The 23921-nt window shown below is 38.0% G+C and overlaps 1 protein-coding gene across 2 annotated transcripts in view; it reads left to right on the top strand.

Annotated features, from left to right (window-relative positions):
* The window catches only part of kmt2bb (lysine (K)-specific methyltransferase 2Bb), a 78435-nt gene that overhangs the window by 41145 nt on the left and 13369 nt on the right, over window positions 1–23921 (top strand). For both annotated transcript variants that reach the window (XM_023792236.2, XM_023792237.2), the window contains exons 20-27: window positions 9461–9537; window positions 16776–17002; window positions 17138–17241; window positions 22155–22292; window positions 22739–22897; window positions 22996–23113; window positions 23205–23283; window positions 23415–23575. In XM_023792236.2, coding sequence (XP_023648004.2) covers window positions 9461–9537; window positions 16776–17002; window positions 17138–17241; window positions 22155–22292; window positions 22739–22897; window positions 22996–23113; window positions 23205–23283; window positions 23415–23575 — 1063 coding nt within the window. The remainder of the gene's footprint in view (window positions 1–9460; window positions 9538–16775; window positions 17003–17137; window positions 17242–22154; window positions 22293–22738; window positions 22898–22995; window positions 23114–23204; window positions 23284–23414; window positions 23576–23921) is intronic.

Below are 23921 nucleotides of genomic sequence, written 5' to 3' on the forward strand. Positions count from 1 at the left end.
CATTACAAGTAATAAGAAAAATGAAATACAGCTCACTTAATCTTACTTGAATCTTCCTATTCTATGAACAAAATCATTCACTACTTTTGGTGAATAATACACAATTGCAGTCCTTCATTTGTACATACATAAAATGAACACAGCACTATAACAAGTTCCCTTCAAACCCTGAACCCAATGCAACAACAGAAGCACAAGTCAATGCAGTGAATACAGGACCATGGTGATTAATAATGGTAATGAAAGGACACAGCATGATGAGAAAAAGCAGATATATGGAACCATACTGATTAATAATGGAAATGATTAGTTTCATTTTCTGTTTCAATATTGTTTTTGTTCAAATGCAGGTATGGACCACTAAATAATCTGAAGCATTTAATGCTTTTCTAATAAGTGTTAGCGTGTGTTTTGTCCTTATCAGCAAATCTGTTTAAATGGAGTTTTGAAGTGCCACATAAACTAATGATGAAGAAAATATGAATGTTGGAGAAGTAAGTACAAGGGTTTCTATTACCTCTGAACAGCAATAACTACATTAAAGAATTTAAAAAATACAAAGTTTTCACAAAAATCACAATTGCTTATAATAAATGTAGATGTTGGCTGGGACTAGGTACTGAACTTCAGTACTTTTGTGGTATCGAATGAAATGCTCCGATCCTATTGAGGATCGAAAAATTAATTTTCATTTGGTGCCAAATTCTGATACCCAAACAGTAAATCTCAGTGTTTGTGAGTTTAAGTATGCTTAACTCTCTGGGGTCTAGGGTTAGGGAACACACGTTCACTGACTGGGGTTTGATCACACATTTCTTTCAATATCATAAACTTAATTCATGGCAAATAAATTATTTCTTACATATTTGTTTTGCCATTACACTCATCTTAATTTGAATGTACTTTGTAAATATATCAGATTTATGTTGTTTATAATTTGACATCAAAGTATAGACATTGCAAAATGCAGTTTGGAAAACTTGCAGAAACATTATAAAAGTACATGGTAAGCAATGGTGCCAATTTGTTTTGATCCCAGATCACTAAAGTCTTGGATACATGAAGATGACTAAATGGTGTAGTTGCAACATTCTGTTGGATAAATAAATAAGAAAAAGCTAACTCAAGTCACTATTTCTGGGCCCCTTTCATTGAATAGGTAGCAATTTTCATGTGTATGCACGAGCCATTCACACTTGGCCACATCCCAACCCCCCTTTTATGGTGCTGATGGGGATGTATCTGGATAGTGTTTCACCGTTGTGGTCAGCAAATTACCATGTGAATGCGATTTGAATACGCAGTAATGTGGGTATTTAGAATGCGAATAGCGATCTTCAGGTGAGGGCGGCACTACACACCCCCGATGCGGGTAAAACAAAGTAAGGTGACATGGTTTAGGTTTTTGCCGATTTAACCTAATTTTAAAAACTTTAATGCTTCCGACAATGGACGTTTTGAAAAGAAGACAGATTACGGATTTAGTCAGCTTTTTTCATGTTTCTACAATAAGATTTCAGAGAGTTATGAACTGAAATACAAGAGAAAGATATGCGGCATCATTGTCTACCCCAGAGGGTTAAGTCGCTGATGATTCACTGTCTAATGCAGTGATTACCAAACTTTCTCTGCAGGGCCCCCCTTTTCTAGATAGGAACATTATTGAGCCCCCCCATTCAAACTACACAGGTTCAGATTCAAACTTTATTTGAAATACAACTCCCTTTTCTAATTGAGCGAAACAAATGCAATTACAAAATACAAATTTCACCACTGTGGGAGAAAAAAGAGCAATCATTTAAAAATAAAAGTCTAGCATAAGTTTGAAATTATGCAAATGCAGATTTAACATTCCTGTTAATATTCATTGGAGTACACAAATTAAAGTTTGTCTTATGTTTACCGCTTTTTGTTTTTAATGATAACCGCAGGTAGGGCTAGACATAAGGATTTAGGAGGGCACAGCCACTTTGGCCTTGGCTATTCATATTTTTTCTAGGGCACAAGGCCATTAAGCCTGGGCACAAGGCCAAAATTATTTATTAGCTAGTGTGCAGTGGTATTGTTTTTTGTGAAGTCATTGACAAATTAAAAATTTTAATTTGAAAAAATGTTTTTTTCATTTATTTAAATTTCATAGGACACCTCGGGCCTTGTGAAGGAATTTTATTTCCATAAAGGATGCATTTTTTTATTTTCAAAAAAGCAGAAACTTTCCAAAAAGGCATTGGGCCAATACTGAGTCACTAATTACCTATTTGCTGTAATTACCAAGTTTAGACAACCTACGCAATACGACCTTCGATTTGAGACAGAATATATATATATAGATATATATATATAGATATATATAGCTTTATTTCAAAAAACAAAATCCAACAATAAAGGAGCCGTCAATATTTTTGTATTTGTTTGCTCAGAACACCCGTATTCTTTTAGTGTACATGACAATTGACTTGACGTTCGTTTTTTGCACACTGCACGCTACCAGTCCTATATCCTCCCAGCAGAGCTTGGTACTTCTCTGAGTCAAATCTGCTCTGCCTCGGCAAATGTTTTTTTACAACACCATCTGACACTTACCTGAACAAAGTAGATAATTTGCAACATTTTGCGGCAGTAGCCGCGAGTTCAGCTTGCTTTCTTTTACGTTTTCGATCTTTGCGAGGCATGGTGACAGCATAAGCAGCAGACGACAACTTAGGACTGGACGATATGGCAAAAATTTATATCACGATATATTTCTTAATTTTGGTCGATACGATATAATTCCGATATCGATATGGACAATATTAAAAAGCCTCAGGAAAAAACTGCCAAGGACACACACAATGGATGTCTGCAAACTGAATTTGCAAAGTCTATAATACCTCCAGGCTCCTCCTATTAAAATTATATCATTTTTTTTTAAATAAAAACAGTACAAAAAAAAAGGTTCACTTTTTATTTGTATTTAGCCTTTACAAACAAGAAATGTGAAATAAACTATCAGATAAATAAAACTCTGACTCAGCTTATTAACAATAATATATTTCCATTTAAACTAGAACAGACTGATTATTCATATACAGTTGAACCCGGTTATGTCGCCAGCCTAGGGTGTTGCCAAAAAGCGTCGAGATAACCGATGATCGAGATAACCGAAAACCAATATGGCAGCAATATATTAACATGTGCTTGAAATTTATTTATGTGCGTTAATAACTGAGGATGTACATGCACGGGTTTTTGGTGTTTTTGGCATTGCCGCAATTTGTTTGACGCGATCGGCATGCTATAAATATGTACATACATCAGGGCCGGTTCTAGACATGCATATATGAGGGGGCAGACAGAAATGTGAAGGGGGCACATGGTGGCGACAAAGGCGGGAAAGGGGTGGGGTGGTGCTCTGGATAACTGTTTTTCTCATGTAATTGGATTGCACTTTGTCAGGCCTCTACCCTAAGACCTGTCCAACTTGGGTGTCCCACCTGAAGGCTAAGCTTCTGCTGGTGTAGCTCTTAGGGTCACTGAGGCACGCAAAGCCCCTGACCACAGTAAGGTGGCAATCCCTCAGGGGGAAAACTGAAAAGTAAAACAACAAAAAATAAAATAAAATATTCCTCATCAGATTAAAACAAGTAAAAACATTATGTTTACCTTAATTGGATGGCCTATATCAAACATATTTGAACCCAACAAAACACTTTTCACTATTGCCAATATTAACAAAACTAAAAAGGGTAGGCTAAGTTATGAAAAAGAAAAAATCAATTCACCGAGTCTTGAAATATAAAACTGAAAAATAGGATCGGTCAGGGTTCATTTCACTACATGTTGTACTTGTTATAACTATGTATGTGACGAATAAAGAATCTTGAAATCACAACGAACAACTCGCTCAATGAGAATGAATGACGTAACCGACTGGCTAAGCTGCTTCTAGCACCGAGGTGGTTAAAATGGTACGGTCCACACTAGGGGTGTCTGAAATCGTTTTACATAAAATTTTCCTACAAGGTTAGGTTATCTTTCTTTAAAAAAAAACAAAAGAAAAATGTTAAGACCTTAACCCAACTGCTATTTTTGTCTATTTGTGGGGTGCTTGATCGGGGGGTACTGGGGGGTACAGTACCCCCCCCAAATAGACAAAATGATGATTTTGACGAGAGAGATTGCTGCTTCCTCTAAACCTCCCGCAATCGCGCAGCTCATTTCACTCTGCCCTGCCTACTGAGAAACTGACTTATTTGCATACTAACAGTGATTGGATGTTTAGCTGGGGGGAGGGTGAGTGGGGGATCTCTGCCGAGTGCCGTGTGAGCCCGTGCACAAACAGAACGCGGAGGGAAAGAGCGAACAAGAAGTGAAACTTATCATCTCGTTTGTGCCTTTTTCAATGGATTTTTCAGCTACTGTAGTAAATCTTGTCCATATTCAGTTTATGGGTAATTATTATTTTGTTCCTCAACTTCTAAAAGTTTGATTTAAGGGGGCAGGACGTTTGCTTACGGGGGCGTTGCCCCCTCTTGCCCCAGTGTAGAGCCGGCCCCGACATACATATTGCTTAACAAAAGGCATATGTGCACCAACTTACAGCAGAGATTTACCAGTATACAATAAAAACCACCGTTGTTTCTAGATACAAACCTTTAATTATATTCTTTGAAATATAATTAAATATATTCTTCTATATTGAAAACACAAAGATCGCTCACAAAATCACAAAAACCTGCGGGGTGTACTGTAGTTCGTTTTTACAAAAAGCTAACCAGTGTCAAAATTAAATTCACGAGTCATTTCGCTCTGACACAGCTCTGAAAAGTATCATACACGCGGTTACTATGGTTTCTTTACAAAGTCTAAAATGCTTTGTTGCTTTTGCCTTTAACAGTCTGCTTGAAAACAAATGCTTCAATATTATTTATGCTGTCTAAAAAAGTTTTACCTGGATCGCGTTTCACAGCTGCGTTGTTCAGCAAATTACCATGCGAATGCGATTTGAATACGCGCTGTTTAGCACTTGTGATACATTTTTAAAAGCCGGCGAATCGTCACGGGGATGGAGATAACCGATGTTAAGTGGCGATTTTGGCCCTCTTTTGTGCTCAAGATATTAGGGTTCGGCGAAATAAAAGAATCGACATAACCGATGAGAAAATGCTAAGACAAAGGGGAATTTGGCGGTTCCCTCTATACATTTGGTATATTCAAATGTATATCGAAATATCGGAAATTTGTTTAAAAATCGTATCACCGTTATTGAAAAAAATTCTATCGCGATATATATTGATATCGAATTATTGTCCAGCCCTACGACAACTACACGATGATTACCGAAGAGAATACCTATCTGTTATTCGGAAACCGTCGGATGGCTTTTCCAATCAAAAACGTAACCCCCGATGATGCACCATTGTCATTGCTGTGGCTCCATAGTAGGCTGGACGATACATACCGTACCAGCCAATCATGCGACGAACACATGACCGTATTAGTCCAGAATTCATTGCGGTTCATTCAGTATTTGGGAATTACGAGATGTGCGGGTCGACCTCGTTTCTCATATCGAAGGTTGGGTTCGGGTTCAGTACAGATGCATCGATTGTTGACGAGGTAAAGTGGACCGTGTCGTGCGCAAGTCTTTTGTGTAATGAACGTTACTTTCGGTAAAAAGGGGGCATACGGCCAGACAAACATTAAAGGCAGGCCAATCTTGGCCGTAAGGTACTTCAATTTTGAGGAGGCGTGCGGCCAATTTTGAAAGGCACGACGGCCATTGGCCGCGTTGCCGCGGCTTATGTCTAGCTCTGCGCAGGTTTCAGCCTATACTATAGCACAAAACAACACTAAATCATGCCCATTAATTGATAGTCTCCCTGCACTTCATGTAGAAAATTTTAAACCTCGTTTTTCATGATATGGTTAGATTATTTTGGTCCGGCGCTGCAAGAAGTCGTCACGCGTCTCCATGTCACATGGTACAAAAACCTTGCAAGAGCAAGACGACTTAAGACAGATCGTACAGCACCTCTCAGCCGGCTGAACAAACTGTAACAGCCTCTTTGACGACACAACTTTGCCCTTATTGGCTGAAGAACGTGTCGTTTGTATGACGTTTGTATCCCAGGAAGTTCCGATGAGTGAGAACTGGTTTTCAGTTAATTTACCTGGTAAAATAAAGTTTAAATACATGACATAAATGCTCTAATAGTACACGTAAGTTAGTGGTTTATTTATTGTTAGTTATTGTAATGTTGCGCTGCTTTATTTGTTTAATCGTCCAGTCTGTGAAGATATTTTTTTACTGTGGCACATGCCCCTGAGGCTATCCCATTGGTGCGCCCCCCCGGAAAACCTTTGCGCCCCCCAGTTTGGGAACCACTGGTCTAATGTAACTGACGTACCAGACAGACTGAAGTGCGGTGAAAGCAGCGAAAAACACACCCTTTTGTTGTAGTCCTAAACAGGACTATAACAAGTTCCCTTCAAACCTGAACCCAGTGCAACAACAGAAACACAAGTTGGTCATACGCTGAACTGTAAGGTACACACGCGGTAGGAGATTTACACAAAGCTAAGGACACGCGAGGATTGGACAGCGTTCACGTAAGACATGGGAAAACATACACACCACAATCGGGAAATACAACTATTTTCAACAACAGTACTACAAGTAATAACCGAGACAGCACTACAAAGGGCTATACACAGATGTGTGGCTCCACAAGGTTCCAGACTATGACCATTTAGTCGCATTTTACAACTATTCTTGGAGTGCAACTAAATTTTATAACTAAGTGAACCAGTGTGACTTGCAAACATGCCCCTCATTTATGCCCAAATATGCCCCCATAGAGTGGCTGACCACATCATAGTATATTACCTGAAACACCTGGAGAGAGCGAGAATTAGTGTATGGATGTGTGTGTGAGCGAGATCATCAGAACTCTGTCTGATTGCAGTTCCTCGAAGGCACTACTGGGGATACACTTAAAGTGATAAACTTTCTGATTGCTTGACCACAAGCACCAGTGCTAATATGGTTATGCGGAAGTACAGAAAAAGAGACAGAGCAGATGGAATTATTTTTCTACCTCAATAAGTTTGAATACCTTTTTGCTTGTTTCTCCATATTGTGCCAGTGCCAGAGGTGGAACGTGCCAGTGCTTATAAGCAGGATAACGTTACATTGTTTTTTACTCTGTGAAAAATGAAAGATCAATCTCTTGGCCAGACTTATTTATGAATTATAAACATGCCACGGATCATACAAGTAAAATATAAATAAAAGGATGTGTCCTGTTATGATTGCGATCAATCCACCCCAGTAACTAACCAATAACTAACAAACCCACTTGATCAAATAAAAGATATGTGCTATAACGTTTAATGTATTTTTGTTGATGTTGAAATTGATTTAAAAACATTGATATTGGGGAAAAAAAGTATGTTTCAGGAACCGGTATTGAAATTATGGTATCGTTCTGGTGCTGGTATTGAAAACAATACCCAGCCTACTGTTGGCACTTTTAGGAAAAGACAGATTGACATACGTAAAATGAGCTTGATATGCAACATTAAGTTATTCGCTGTATTCTGGAAACCGAAATAAATGCACATTCTTGATTTGAAAGCGGTGGGTGCATTCCGAGGTATTTCCCCAAAAGCTCCCATTAGGAACTAGTTAGAACCATTCAGTTTCCAAAAGATACCTTTGGAAGACATACCTGTGTATAGCAGTCTGTCTATCTGCTGTGTAGACCTTTGTACACATGTGGTATTTGTGTGACGCAATACGTGGTCATCTGCATTGGAAAGTCTCATGACCTGTCCACCATTCAGCAGTAGCATTCTGTGGTGGCACGCATTGGAGACCTCACAACCACATCACGTATCCTGCCTAATGCATTTCTTTAGCCTTACACAGGTATTTGTGTAATTGAAAAGTGTGGAATGTGTGATTGAAAATTGCTTGTTTGGTTTTGTTAAGAGATTACATCTGAAAAATTGAATATTGCCGTAGTAACAATGTCTTTGTAAGACTTTCCAAGACTGAAGTAGTGTTTTGAGTTGTGTTCACCGCTCCATGTTCTCATAAGTGTTCTCAATACCCTGATGACCTAGTGTGCACAATTTCTTGTCCTTAATTTATTGCTTGTTAAAGAGAATTTCTTTTGCCATAAATTGTGCTCACAATATAAAAATAAATAATTTTTGGGATTTCGCTCTGACCCAAAAGAAATTAATCAATGCTACTGCTTAATGATGACAAAACTACCCACTTTCACAGGATAGCTACACCATCTAACATGGTAGCGACCACAAAAGTTTATAGCATGCGAAGAACAAGGCATTGTGGCATCTTGTGGACTTCAGAAGCAATGGTAACAGATGACATAGCTACAAAATAGAAGTATAATAAATCAAGTAAAAATTATAAAATATTAAATGCACATCGCTCTACTCTATCAGTATAATATTGTACTGAAAAATATTGCAATACTACACTGTATTGATCTTTTCTCCTGCCTCTGTTCATTTGCATCAGTTACTGGTGCCTGTTCATAACTGTGTTGGCAATATCTTGCCTGTAAAGGAATAAACTACTATCTGTAACCTGTACTAAATGTTGAATTTTAGTGCAGTTTATCTGAAAGTTCTTTTTTTTTTTTTGGTTGCTTGGTTTTATTTGTTGTATTTATTTAGAATATTTGCTTTAACGTTCCATTGTCTGAATATTCTTAAGTTAAAGGTTCATTGCCCTCTTAAATTGACCGTTAACCACAATTATTTCTAGGGTCATAAATTGTCAAACAAAAGTAGTTATTATGACAGGACTATTTAACATCCCTCCGTATAAAACAATGCCTCGTCTTATTGCCATCTGTGCATTTTTAGCATTTTTGCCAGTTTAAATTCAGCTTGCATCTGCTTACAGATAGTAAATGTTTACGTTAAGCTATTAAATATAAAAGAAGGGTCATTCAAACTTTTAAAAATTTTTGAACAAAAAATCTTACAATGAAATGCAACATTTGTTTTTTGTGGAGAGCAGGTATAGGTATAGGTTTTAGGTGTATTAAAATTGTCATTTGTTGCTTTTTTTATTTATTTATTACTGTTTTCCCTAAATAGCTAGCCAAGAATGACATTATATGATTTGTGTGTATTCAAACTTACTTAGTAGTTATAGATATGATAGGATATGAGTTTGTGAGAATGACCCATTTTACCCCCCCTTTGTGTTAAATCTAAATGAATTTAGGGATCAGTCTGTAAATATTTCTGATCATAAGTGTTAATGTTAGGTGCATTTAAGTGCTATTAATTACAGAAAACTGTGCAATTAGTTAATTTTTTTTTATCGATTCACAGCTCTAATAATAAAGCATTTTGTTAAATATATCCAGTGTTTTGCACCATTTTAAATGTATCCACAGTAATTTACACCATAACCTGTTTTCTGTACTTGCAGCTGCTGGAAGAAGTTTTCAGCTGGTTTAATGGCCAAGATTCCAAAGTATGGAATCCATGTTCCAAAGAATTTCCGGTGTAAGTATCCCTTTTAAATACATATCAGTGTTTGGATCTCGAAGTTCTCCATTTCCATCTTCTATTTCCGTTCCCCTCTAATTATCTGATTTACATGACTAAGAACTAGGGTTAGGCGATATAAACTGTTAATTTGTCATATAAAATTTAAACGTTAGGAAAATTAGAAACTTGGTAAACTGTCTAAGGTACAATGCTTGATGGTACACAGCCTATCACATCACAGAAATAGACATTCCAACCAACGGTAGTCTTTTTACCACAGACAATCTATGCCCAACAAATGGACAGCAAGGATGATTGAGTTAGCGGAGCATGCCACATGCTACTGTTTTGGAAGATTTAGGGTTCCCTCTGAGGTAACTTCAGTGACAAAAGTAACAGCTCAGCAGTCACATCATTTGTTTAAAAAGGATATACTGTTGACCTTGGCAGTTTAAAGTCTGATATACAAGAGACTGGTGCTGTGTACTGAACAACTCTGCTGAAAACTTTGTGGCAATTAAAACTGGAAATACTGTTTCCCCACTTGAAGCATATTCATCTAGTATTCACTTAAAGGATGTAGATGCATTATCCCCGTAGATTAGTGGGAATTGGGTCCCATGTTGGTTCAAAACAGAACATGGCATTTTATTTTTCAGTATGGGATGGATGGCAACTCTACCAGCAATGTCAATCTCAATCCTCAAAATGAGTGGCGATGCAGTCGGAGGGGAAAAAAGAGAAACATACTGTACTCTACATTTTCTAGTGTTGCATACTATGACAAGTTTATTTGTATGATTTATTAAAATTAGATTTCAGGTTTTTTTTGTACTTTACAGAAAATCACAAACACAACGAAACAACAAAACAAGCAGTTGGTCACCTGTGCATTCACTTAGATACTGTACTGATGTGGATAACACTGTAGCAACATGTCCACAGATAGTTGTTGAGCAGTACTGAGTGTAACCAATTTAAATGACATGATATAAGTGCTAATATACAGTATATAACTATAGCTTATACTGCGGTTGATGAAGGGGGCAACCATCTCGAATTCTGAGGTTGTGGTTGCCCATATTCCACCAACTTTGAGTCGAAACTGACTTCAAGTGGCATGTAAAACTCATCTAACACTGTCATGTCTATCAAAACCTGTAATTCTGGTATACATTCTATTCTTTTAGGTAATATTGCCACATAGCGCTTATCTACATTCAATACAGAGATTTAAATGCACAATATTCTTTTCTGTCTTCTCCTGAAGCTTATTGTTCTTTATAGTATCCAAATGTAGGGTTAAATATAGAGTGTCTGAAAATATTATGCAAATGTGATCATTTGAAATATCTTTTGAATACCATAACCGTATTGGTCAATAACTATACATGTTAAAAAAAGATTGCCTGTGAAATTTTTTTGGAAGATCAGTTATTCTTAAGTTCGGTTTTGGGCCATCTGAAGAATGTGCCATCCATCCATGTGCAATAGTTCACTCTGTTCTGCTTCACCCCGTCATGAACTTTGAACGGCCCAGTGACTGTTTCTGTCAGTCCCTGCTTTGATCATGATCCCACATGATCAGTCTTTCAGGAGCTTCCCTATTACACAAGACCCATCCTTGTGGGCCATCTAACGTCACCCATGATTCATCAGCAAAAATCACTTTAGTAAAGTCAGTTTCTAAGTTTTCTCTGGCCCACTTTACACCTTCCTGATTATATGCTTTATTGAGGGGTGGTGTGCTGATAGACTTCCTGACTTCGCCTAGTGATCTAAGGATTCTACATCTCTTGTCATGTTTTACACCTGTCACCTGCCTTGTTTAAGGTTTCTGAATTGCTTAGCAAGTGATATTTAATGGGAATCTGCTTCAATTTAATGTCCTGGACATTAATGTTCTTAATCTTTTCCTTTGGTTGGTGTTCACTTTTTGTTCACATCTTTCACTACTTTCTTTCACAGTTCAGTTGTCTCTTGGTGATAACTTTGAAATCTGCAGTGTTTTAGCATCAGCTACTTGGAGTCAAACCCTTTAGTTTGTTAGGATTCAAGTTTGGGCTGAATTTGGATATTCCAGTCCCCTCCACATATTCGAACTCTAGAAGATTTCCTTAATGTAAGATTTGTCCTGAGCTGGCTGTGTATACACATTGATCAGTATTACTACTTTCTGATTTAAGATATTCCGTAACCAAAACATCACCCATCTTTGTCACATAATTGAGACCACTTGAAAATTCACTCCATTAAAAATTAGTACTACTACACCTCTCGTTCTCCCATTCTTATATAGTAGGATGAATAGAATACATTTTTGAAAGCTTTTTTTTTTTTTATCCTATTCATGTTCTGTGCAATTGATATGAATCTCCCTAGAAAATATTAGGTAATTTTTCCCTTTTCGTCTTTGCAATAACCATATCCCCTTAAATGGATTGGGTAAATAATTAAGGGTAATTACACTATATTCCTGAGACTTCTTTTGATCCCACAATCTACATAAATATAAGCACGATATGCTTTTAGTGACCCTACTTGAGCTACTATAAAATAAACATATCAATATTTTTTTTTAAATCAGTAAATCACCTCTTAATGTTAGGTGGAACAGTACAGTAAACCACAAGGGCCCCCTCTAGTGCAACATATGTTGTCTCCACTACAACATTGTGTACACCCAAATATTCATTTGTCACCATTTCTTACCCTTACCACACAGCTATTTCTCAAAACTTAGGCTAAGGGTAGTTCTCAACTGTAAAATAAAGATTCAGTCTCATACAAAAAGGGAATCTATTAATTGTATACTTAAAGTAAACATTCTTATTAGGAAGGTGGGAGTCAACAATTAACAGGCAACAGGTAGGCTATAATTTTTACTTCCACAGCCTAGGTGTCGAGTTCTGTCACTCAATATAAAAGTCATTAAAACCTGTCAGAGATCTTGCTTACCCAGGCCTTTGCTAATATAGTATAAAATCATTCATCAACATTCTTCTTGGCCTCATCCTCATGTCAGTTGTGTATTTAAGATCTGTCGCTACTTCACCTAGCTTCTGTTGGCTTTCCTCTCTTATCAAATTTCTTCAAGTCATCGCTGAGTCTGTCTTGGAAATTGTTCAGTTCTAACTTTGTCCCCTTAATATCTGCATGAGTTTTGGCAATGCCACCTTCCATAATTGATACTGCTAACTGTCTGTTTTTCCCGGGTCCTCCATTACACACCATGTTCTCCAATCCCTACTTTCTCACTTCTCTCCCAAGCTGTTTCCCCTTGCCTTTTCTTCCCCTTACAGTGTAAGTGTAACACTTATGACTAGGGTTGTAATGATATACTCAGCCCACGAGATGAGACACGATATTGGGTTCACGAGAACAAGACAATATCTTAATATTTTAAGGAAAGCTTCAAAGAGGAAATATATTACTGGAAAGCAGCCTTTTATTTGATTAATTTGAAAGACGAAAAAATGCTAAATAATGCAGATGTATGGTGAAATGTTTTAAATCACCATCTTCATATGCAGTAAAGAACAGAACAAATATCTAGCACCATAAAATATTTCACCACAAACTCAAATGACAGGTTTGTCTCGTATTTGACTTCTCAATTGAACGTAAGATAGAATATAAATAAAACAATATAAATAACAAACATTTTTTTTGTTTTCTTCACCGGTGCAGTGGATTTTAAGTAAAGAGCTATGATGGTGCTGTAAATGGCTTTGCATAGTAGTTGCATTAGCCGCTGTGTACGGCATTATTTTCCTACAGTGCTTACATATGGTTCGTGTTTTGTCTGTTACCCTTTCACCGTTCATTTTTTCCACCGGATACCCAAAATCCTGCCACACAAAAGATTTAAAAGTGTCTGGGGCATCTGCTATGGTAATTTCATCAGACGCTGACTTGCTTACATCAGCTGATTTGCAGCGCCTTCGCTTTTCACTCCGACAAGAAATCTTGTCATGTTGTAATATCGCGAGACTTCGTGACACCCCTACTTATGACCCTATTTAGGGTCCACTTAGTAGTGCTACTGGCCAGTTCTAGGTTCGATGGGAGTGGTGGGGGAAAAGATAATGACACCTCAAAATTTAGGGCAACAACCTTTAGAAAATATTAATTCTAAACCCTATGACAGCCTGCTGTTACGACTCGCTGCAGCCAGCCTCAACCGCTTCTGCAATAAAAGATACCGTGCTCTCCACGTTACGTCGTGACATCTGCATACAGTAATCTTTTTTCTTAGATATAAATTATTGTTTTGTTAATATACTGTAAATATGTTTTTGTTTGACCAATTTATAAATTATTGTTGTAGTAGAAATAAATTTAATGACCTGTTGTCATGTGGATTACAGAAGGCCAATAGAGCACAAAGCATTCGTTAATGTAGTAAGTATTTTTTTGAGACTGCGTTTATACGAGCGAAATAACTATGTGATATCGTGATTGATATCGTAAGTCGTAACAGTTCTTCTCTAAAACACCTGGCCTTTTTCAGTGGTGCAAAGGCATAATATGTGTGTGGGTTATTTTTTCCTATAGATTGGTCAGTATCAGTGTTCTGATTTTAAAAATAAAATTGCACATTGATGGTTCCAACTTGTGAAATGTGTAAATGTTTGAAACAAGTCCACAAAAAAAAATCTGTAGAGTGTCCAGCAGTAGTACCATGTTGGCCCAAATATAAGATGGGTTTTTTTCCCTTCAATATGCATCTGAAATAAATTGTGTCATCTTGTATTCGAGGGCTAGACAAAAAAGAAATAGATGGAGCCAAATACGATATTTTGTGATGTTTCGACATATTGTAATAGATTTCCCGTAAGATTTCTTGTGTGAGCATGAGAGTCAAACAGCGTGTCAAGCCAGATGTGTGAAGGTAGGCAGCCCTGCCAATTCATGTGTTTAGCATGTGTATCACTACTAGTGTTACACCGACAGTGGTTGTTAATAAAGTATTTAACCCCCTTGAAACTCATGATGATTGTCTTGTGTATAAAATATATATATTCACAATTTTCTATGTATATATTAACAATTTTCTCAAAATAGGTCACTTGTCTACTAACACGAAAAAGATACAAATAAAAACATATGTGCTGTTTGCATAAGTATTCAACCCCAGTGCTTTGGAAGCTCGAGGTTTACACAAATGACCAATTAATCACAAACAGCACAGTTGTGACAGTTATTGGACCATAATTAAACTTAATTAGGTACTACTTAGTCTTGATGTTTTTCTCTGGATATAACAAAATGCCCTTGGAAGGGCCATTGTCTTTGTTGAACAATCAATGCAAAAATGTCCCCTTTTTTTCTCACATTTTGCTAATGTGAGAAACAAAGTAATTGAAATTCCCAAGGAATGAAAAAAAATATTGAAGAGCCTGAATGTCCTGTTTAAACACTGTTGGTTCCATCATCAGAAAGTGGAAGGTTCATCACAGCCCCCAGACCCTTACTAGAACAAGCCTCCACTAAAACTAAGCATCAATGCAAAGACGTTGACTGGTGAGAGAGGCTAATGAAATCCAGCTGTCACACTCAGAAGTCTGCAGTGCTCTTTAGCTGAAACTGGAGTGAAGGTGCATGGGGCTACTGTTTCAAGAGCTCTTCATAAAATATGCCTTTATGGAAGGGTAGCAAGGAGCCATTCCCTAAGATTACATAAAAGCACATATGGCATTTCCGGCAAAGTATGAGAGAGACCCAGTTAAGATGTGTGAGAAGGTTTTATAGTCAGGTGAGACCAAGATAGAACACGGCCCATGCCTCAAACATCATGCCCATGGTGAAATACAGCGGTGGGAGCATCATGCTATGGAGATGCATTTCATGTACTGGGACTGGGAATCTTGTCAGAGTCAAGGGGGCAAACACAAATACCGCACAATATTGTAGATGAACTTGTTCCAGTCTGCTATGAACCTATGGCTTGGGAAAAGATTAATTTTTTACCATGACAGTGACCCTAAGCATAAGGCCAAGTGACACTGGAATGGTTCAAAAACAGGAAGTTGAATGTTCTGGAATGTCAGAGTCAAAGCCCTGATCTTAGCTCTATTGAGAGTCTGCGGAACTATTTTAAAACTGCTGTACAGAGGTGCTGTCCCACCAACGTAGAGGTTCTCTTTGAGTTCTGCCATGAAAAATTGGGAAGAGTCACTTCTGAACAATATGCAAGACTGGCACATACGTATCCCAAAAGAATCAAGGCTGCTATTACAGCAAAAGGGTTCTTGACAAAATGAATATGTTGAGGTTGAATACTTATGCAAACACTAAATTCTGAGTGTTTCTTCAGTTAAATATCTACAGTAGATGGTTCATTTTGACTTTGGAAATGCATTGTTACAGCATAGGAGTTCACAATAAAAATGCTGAATGGACAAATATGTGTACAAATCGTTTATCATGCAGAAAAGTGACAACTTTCAAGGGGATTGAATACTTTTGCAAGCCACTGTAGTAAAATTAATTTTAAAAGAGTTGTCATGTCATTTATTAATATGGCTCAACCTTTCTCCGTAATATGCTTTTTCCACCTTCATGTGGGTCTGCTGCTTCAGAAACATTCTACATATTACAAAAGTTGTGGACTTTTGTAATATTCACTATCTACCTCCCATCCCAATAATACATTTGTTTTTTGGAATGTTTGCTGTTTAATACACTTATTGTAAAGCATTTGTCTGTGGTTGCTTTTGAAGCTAAAAACTTTTTTTCTAAAAAAAATACACTCAGTGGGGGAAAAAAAAGTTAAGCACCCAGATGGAGTGGTGGAAATAAAATGAATCTACACGTGGTGAAAGGTCACATGACTGTCGCAACAATTATAATTTCACATCAAACTGACAGCAGTCTTAGCAGTCTTAGCAGTATTGCAGTATTGGCACATTGCTTCTCCCATGTCAGCCCCCCCCCCCCCTTCAGAATTTACATACAGTTTGTGAAAATAAAGCAATGTTAATTCTGTTCTTAATTTGTTTGTTTTTCTCTCAAGTACCGATAAGAGTACAGTTAATGTAGCGGATCGATAAGCAGTATCGGTAAGACTAGTGAGTACCATTAAAATCTTAATACTCATCCCTAAGGAGAGTTCACCATTGAAGAGGCTGAGTGTTGGGATGTCACCTTTGATGTCACATTTACTCTTGCTTATGGCTTCCGTCGGGTGTGTATACTGTCTGCTAGTTTGTGGAAAGTAACTAGTTTCTTGCTTCTCCTCGAACTGCTAGTGGAATGCTGTCCAACGCGGTGCTGCCTCCATCCACTGAGCATGTGTATGCCCAGTGGCGAGAGAGGGAGGAGCAAAAGGCTATGGTGCTGTCTTGCACCCAGAATGTGGATGATGGGGATCTTGAGGACAACACTGAAGAGAGGACCCACTTCTCCACTCCAGTGACAAGTAAACCAGTCACCAGCTATTTTCGAAATATGCGCAACCACAGATTAAAACTCAAAGGTAACTATTTTCCATATGACCCTGAATCATTTAGCTGTCTGGGTATTTTACTGTCATATCTCATGCATGCATAAGAAATTCTACCAAATGAATTGGTTCTTTTTGCTCATGGGAGGATTTTCCTGTAAAATACAGGAAAGAAGGGCCGACCCTCCAAAGCAGACTTGGACACTGGCTGGTCTAAGGAAGATGAACGGCAGTGTTCCCTTTGTCAGAAATATGGTGATGCAAAATCCAATGTGAGTATAACCTCAGATGCCTCTTGAACCGATGCCTCAGTGAACTACCTTCAGATGTCCACTGAACTTCAGCTTGATCTGTGTTCCTGAGTTCATGTAAAGTGAACTTGAACAGGTCATGTTTCATGTATGAGTGTGCAAACATCAATTTAAAAAAAATTACACTTCAAGCATTTTTTATATTACCTTAGCATTTCTTTCCCACGTATTTTTTTTTCCTCCACATGAAGCTCCACAGTGTTATGAAAATGCCATTAGAATAAAGCATTTTGGGTTCAATTTTGATCCTATATTTTCTCAAAAGCGATTAATGCTAATTATATAATTTTTTAATAAATACCCAGAACTATGTTACACATATAAAAAGTAAAGGATGTACTGTTGCTCCTTCATTATGAAATAATTTATTGAGAATAGGCAATTCACTAGTGGTACTTAAACAGGCGGAGTCAAAAAGAATGTACTATTGAAATAGAAATCTGTCTCCACAATGTAATAATTATGTAATTGTGTCTCCACAATGTAATTAGGACTTCTTCTTGTAACAGTGTTTGAAGAAGGTATCGTTGAAATTGGCAGTAGATCTTAACTTTTACATCATCAGCAAATCTGAGAGGTCTGACAAGTTCGTCACTGATTATTGTTGCCCGCACCATCACTCTGCCACCACCTAGTTGGGGCTTGAAGGGGTCCATCCACTGGCCCATCCATTTCCACCATCTAGAATTCTCATCTCTTGTGTCCACAAAGCCTTCATGAACTTGAGATGTGCCTGTTCCTATTCATGATCTTTTAGATTGTGTGCTTTATTGAGTTGAGGTTGTGTTTCAGTCTTTGTGACCTTAGCAATGTCACATAGCACACTTCACCCAGTACTTTTGGTGATTTTCAAATTGCAGTTTTGAAAAACATGGGTATTTGTCACACAACACTTGATTGTGCAGCAATTATGTTTAAAAATTTTGGGAATTTCTATTGCTTTGCTTCCCTTCGACTGCTATCTGTAATTTAAATAGTAATAATCTGCTTAATAATTTTGCACAGAGAAGTAGCTACAGTTCCCCATTTTACTCCAGACCAAATACTGAGCTTGCTCTATTGTTAAACAGTTAAGAAAACATACAAGCAGATACACGCTTATCCAATTCTGCATGTGGTTTTTGTGCTCACTGGCCCAAAGGACTGCTCTAATGCCGCTCTTCCACTGCCACAAGGAACTGAACCGTACCCAACTCATACCACGAACTGACAGTTTTCATTGCCAAAGTATGAGAGACATACTCGATCCATACCCACACTGACACAGCCTTGCTTAGCTGTACCAGTGCCAAAAGTGTAACCCAACCAAGCTGGTTGTCACCACCATCTGATGGGTCTAAATGCATGGAGATTACGGTGCTCTGTGCATGGATTATCTGAAGGAAAAGGCGTATTTTCTATATCATTCATTATCAGTAGTATTACACATCGCAACATACTGGTGTCAGCAGTTTTGGCTATCAGTATTCATTCTTTGTCACATGCAGGGGCACAGAAACATTGTGTTGCAACCCAAAGTAACAATCTATTTCATTTTTCACCATTGGCATTCATAAATATTGTAAATTAAGTCATTGTCACTGAGTTTTGAGTTTCATCATCTAATTTTCAGTGCAAATTCAATGATTTTTAGTGGACTAGTTTGTTAGCTTGTTCAGATTGGTTAAATATCTTGAAGGAACTATGCTGGCATGATAGGGTAATACATTGTTTATTCCAAAAAGAAAGGATATCGGAATTTATATTCAGTTAGCTGACTGATTAAAATAAGAAAGATTGGTCATAGGGCCAACTAGGGCTGTGCGATATGGCATAAAATTCATATTGCGGTATAATTTGAACCATAGATGGTATATATTGCGATATATAATTTGATCTATAAATTTCAATATGATTTTGAAAGGGTAATATATGTCCATAGCAAAGGCATTGCAGCAGGAAGTTGTATAATAAACTAACACATTTTAAAGTAGAATATTTATTGTGCAAATCTGCAATTATAGAAGACATATGAAAATATTTCAAGTAACTTCCCTGGTTTTATCTTATTAAAAACACAGATTGGTTTTGTAAACTGTAGGTAAGCAGAAAACAAGACAGAACCAAAAGCTACAAAACTAATACAATTAGACTAGTGTCATAACTCCATCTATATTAGAATGATCATCTCTCCCATAAAGGTCCCGCCAGGCCTGCATGGGCTCGGGTACCCGCTGGGTGACCCACAAATTTTGATGAAACGGGTGAAAAATATTCTACTGTGTCGGATACGGGTTCAGGTGGGGTTGGACTAGAGTCCTGCACGGGTCCACTTTTGGAGACTTGCACTCACCCGCACAGTACAGCACCACACCCACCCGTGCACCCGTGATTATTTCAAAGTTAAATCTGCACTTGCCTGGGCCCGTTAACATTCTGCCCATTACCCACCCGTACCCGTGATAAATTACACACAATTATTTTTTCTATGCACCTCTCAACGTGACAAGCGCTAGGCCTACATGAGTTTTTAATTGAAATGAAAAAGTCAGTTTAACACAAAATCAAATCAGATAGATCTAAGCTATCCATACTGTGACAAGTGTGAAAGAGAGAACACGACGACACGCTTCAGCAAGGATTCAGATGTGTATGTGAATGTTTGTCGAAGCGGTTATCTAATGGGTGCATTAGTTTTTCTCTTGGAACTCTGAAATTCCGAGTTCAGTGACAACACATCCGACAATCTCCCGTTCGAGCTACCACATCTCGGAAGAAACATGGCTGCCTCCATGAACACGCTGCTGTGTGTTGTTGCTTTATATATTTGGAGTGATATTATTTTTTCCGAGAGACAAACAAGAAACACGAACTAGTCAAACCACATTAAAAGCTTTATAAAATATTTTAGCACATTCATAGCAATATTCTTTTTTCAAGAGGCAAACAAACTACAAACAAACCAAAGACACTAACAAGTCAGGTAAAAATCTGATATTGCATGATAGGATACTGTTTACAGTCATGATATGGTATTCTCTAAATCGAACACGTGCAGTTACATTTATAACTATTGATACATTTAACAAAATAAACATTTTTAAAGATTTATAAAATAGAATTACTGTTGAGTGTGTAAGCCGCCATGTTGAAATTACGTCACAGGGGCAACTCGGACAACAAAATCTTGTCCGACATCAATGTGTTTCCGACCGGAAGTGACGTTCAGTATGTTGGGGGCACCATAAGGTACCCCCGACATACTGAACACACTGTGATGATAGTCACATACATAGATATTTTCGCTCATATGTTATTTTTGCAGGCTACAATACTGTTTTGATTGACCTGCTACCCGCCCGTGTGTAATGAATTACCCGCCCGTGAAATTCCAGAACATTAAAATCTGCCCCTTTCAGCAACTATCCCTGTACCCAACCCGGTGCAGGTCTCTGGGTCGGATGCAGGAGAGCGCGGGTCTAAATTGCGGTTTTCAAAACATTGTGTGCCAACAAAGAATACCCTAGGGCTATAAAAAAAATCCCTGTTTTCAAGATGATAAAACATAAAATCCATATCAGTTCATGACTGCACACGCATTTCCGGAAATCTCTCCCACTTTCATTTTTGAAAACACGCATGCGATCTCCTGCAGTTGTTCGAAATGGATGCTGAGGAGTTGAAAAGAAAACTAGCTAGTGGAGAGTTTAAAGTTGTGGCCAATACCTCCACCAAATCAAGTTCGACGTGTGGGAGAATTTCAGTGTTATCTCAGATAACGAAAACGACATCAACTTTTGACGTCTTGTCTTGGTGGAGAGAGCATGAGCGTTTGTTTCCCAATGTTGCTCATATTGCAAGATCTATTCTCACCATCCCGGCATCCAGTGCCGCAAGTGAGCGAGATTTCTCTTGCGCCAGATATGTCATCCAGGAGCGAAGGAGTCAGCTGAGGCCATCAACTGTGGACGATATCCTTTTTTTTTTTTTTTTTTTTTTTACACAGTAATATAAAGCACCACACCAAACACTAGTCTATGCCTTTGCGTAGGAATTCCAATCGGGTAATCAAAGGAAAATGGACAGTGCACGTAGGTAACCTATAAAACCTAATAATGTGCAGGGTAGCCTAATGTACATTTTATATGATATTAGTTTTATTAACACATTTGATTTTAAGCTGGTAAGTCTATGTGTGGACATGGCAATATCAAACATTATTTGAGTTTGGAGGTAGACTACTACTGTTTGTTTTGCTTATTAGGCTGTTATTAAGCAGCGTTTTCATTTGGCTATGCCTTTTCAACTGATGTTGCGCATGTCACTGGTCATTTTTTGTGGCAAACTTTTGTAAAATTTTGGCTATCTGACTGATTTCCATTTGGGTGCGGGTCGGGTGTCGGTATTTATAGAGGGTCGGATCGGGCGCAGAATTTAATTTTATTTCTGTCGGATAACTGTTCGGATGCTGGTTTAAGTATGACGGGTACGGGCTGGTGCGGTTTGTCAAAATCAGACCTGTGCAGCAATAATCATATAAATAATTTTCATATAAATCATATAAATAAATTATTTATTATTTGACCCGACTTGATTACATCATCTTTGCAGGCGAGGAGAGGAAATTTCTGCGGTAGGTCGGTATAATCAAAATCCCTCCCGTTGGCCAAATTTATATCCTATACCATTTACCGTTTTTTACAGCAGAGTACTACGGCCAACTGTCAACACATATTGAATGTCTCAATGCACCACTGCTCTTTAACTGTTGAAGAATGGACAGTGTATGCTCACTCGCTGCTGAAGAATGGACAGTATAAGTTCATTGGCTACTGAAGAGTGGGAAGGGTACACTCATTGGTCTAAACTTGTTTAATAATCTTCCCACTGTACAGGAGGCAGGCAGACTGCTGTACCTGGGCCAGAATGAATGGGCTCATGTCAATTGCTCCATGTGGTCAGCAGAGGTGTTTGAAGAGGACAATGGCTCTTTAATGCATGTGCACAGTGCTGTTGCTCGCGGTCGCCTCATGGTAAGTTTGACCAGTTCTGTCCAGTTTGCCCTGACTGTTTAATCCGTCCCCCTTGTCATTTGAAACATTTAATATGCACACTCAGTACCAGTCAAAGCCAAGCAACCCACAAGTACCCTGTATCTCTGGGATTTGCTACTGAATTCCAGGGAAGGCCAACAATCAGAAATCGAAGAATGCTCACTTTTCTGATTGATGTTCTAATCCCCCACCCCTTTTCAGGTATTTTTGGAGAAAGATGCAATGCAAACACAAAAAAAAAATTCCAGCAGATGTGCTCCTAGCTTTTGTCTGCTACTGTGTGTATAATTCATGTAAAATGTAGTGCCCTCCCCTGTCATTTATCATCCTATCCCTGTGTTAATTGTACTTCATTTCCACCTCTCTCATAAATTTAAATGTTATACTACTTGTCATTTTATTCATTGCTTATCTTTTCTTTCCAGCGATGTGAGCGATGTAACCAGACTGGGGCAACTGTAGGTTGTTGTCTGACCTCTTGCCAAAGCAACTACCACTTCATGTGTGCCCGTACCCGAAACTGTGTCTTTCAGGATGATAAGAAGGTATTCTGCTACAAGCACCGGGATCTTATCAGCGGAAAGGTATCACTCTATGGCTGTACGGATGAAATGTATGTCGCAACCTTTTTCACATGTCAGAAGGGGGTAAAATGTATTATCTCTTGTCTCCCTCATTGAAGATAATTACTGGACAAGGTTTTGAAGTTCATCGAAGGGTATATGTGGATTTTGAAGGGATCAGCCTTCGTAGGAAATTCCTGACTGGTTTAGAGCCAGAATTAATCAATATATTGATAGGTGAGTTGAATACCTTACCTGATAAATAATTTGAGTGAAAATTCATGTTCCTTCCATTTTCTTATAAGCTTCTTTTTTTTGTCTTTTTAAGGCTCATTGCAAATTGAAAAGCTGGGTGTATTAACTGAACTTTCAGCATGCCAAGGAAAGCTGTTTCCTGTGGGGTATCAGTAAGTTGAATCTCTTACATCTTAGAGTTTTCCAAAGACTTGAAAGACCTGCAGTATTAAATAATATTTAGTATCCTTGGTAAGTAGAACCTCAAACACTCAAATTCCTTTCTGCTCATGCTTTCCATGAGATGTTCACGGTGGTTCTGGAGCACGGTGGACCCACGTCGCAGATGCAGATACACATGTCGGATCAAGGAGGTTCGACCTCCCATCCAGGAGAAGCTGGTTGAAGAGACACCAGACCAGGGAGAAAACCACACGATTGCCCACAGCCCCTGTTCTCAAACAGGTAAGCTATTTAGGTGTCCAATGTGTTCTGGAATTGCTTATTGTCTAAGCCTGTGTTTTTAAATGGTGGTGTGAATGTTCTATAGATGCGTAAACCTCTGGTAAAATTAGTTTAATGGAATTATTAGTGCTTAATTTTGAAGATACTTTTGAAAACACTGCAGTATAAGATAATGTTAAAAGTTTGTTAGCGTCTAAGAAATGAGTTAGTCAATGGTGTTATGATAAAAGGTTCCTGTAAATTCACTTGATGAACTTTTTAACTTAACTGAAAATGGTGTATAATGACTGACCTACAAATGTGTATCTATAGTGCTATTTTTGGTGCATTTTTTATACAAGTTAAA

The sequence above is a fragment of the Paramormyrops kingsleyae genome, chromosome 9 (genome assembly GCF_048594095.1).
Source record: "Paramormyrops kingsleyae isolate MSU_618 chromosome 9, PKINGS_0.4, whole genome shotgun sequence".
Taxonomy (NCBI): Eukaryota; Metazoa; Chordata; class Actinopteri; order Osteoglossiformes; family Mormyridae; genus Paramormyrops; species Paramormyrops kingsleyae.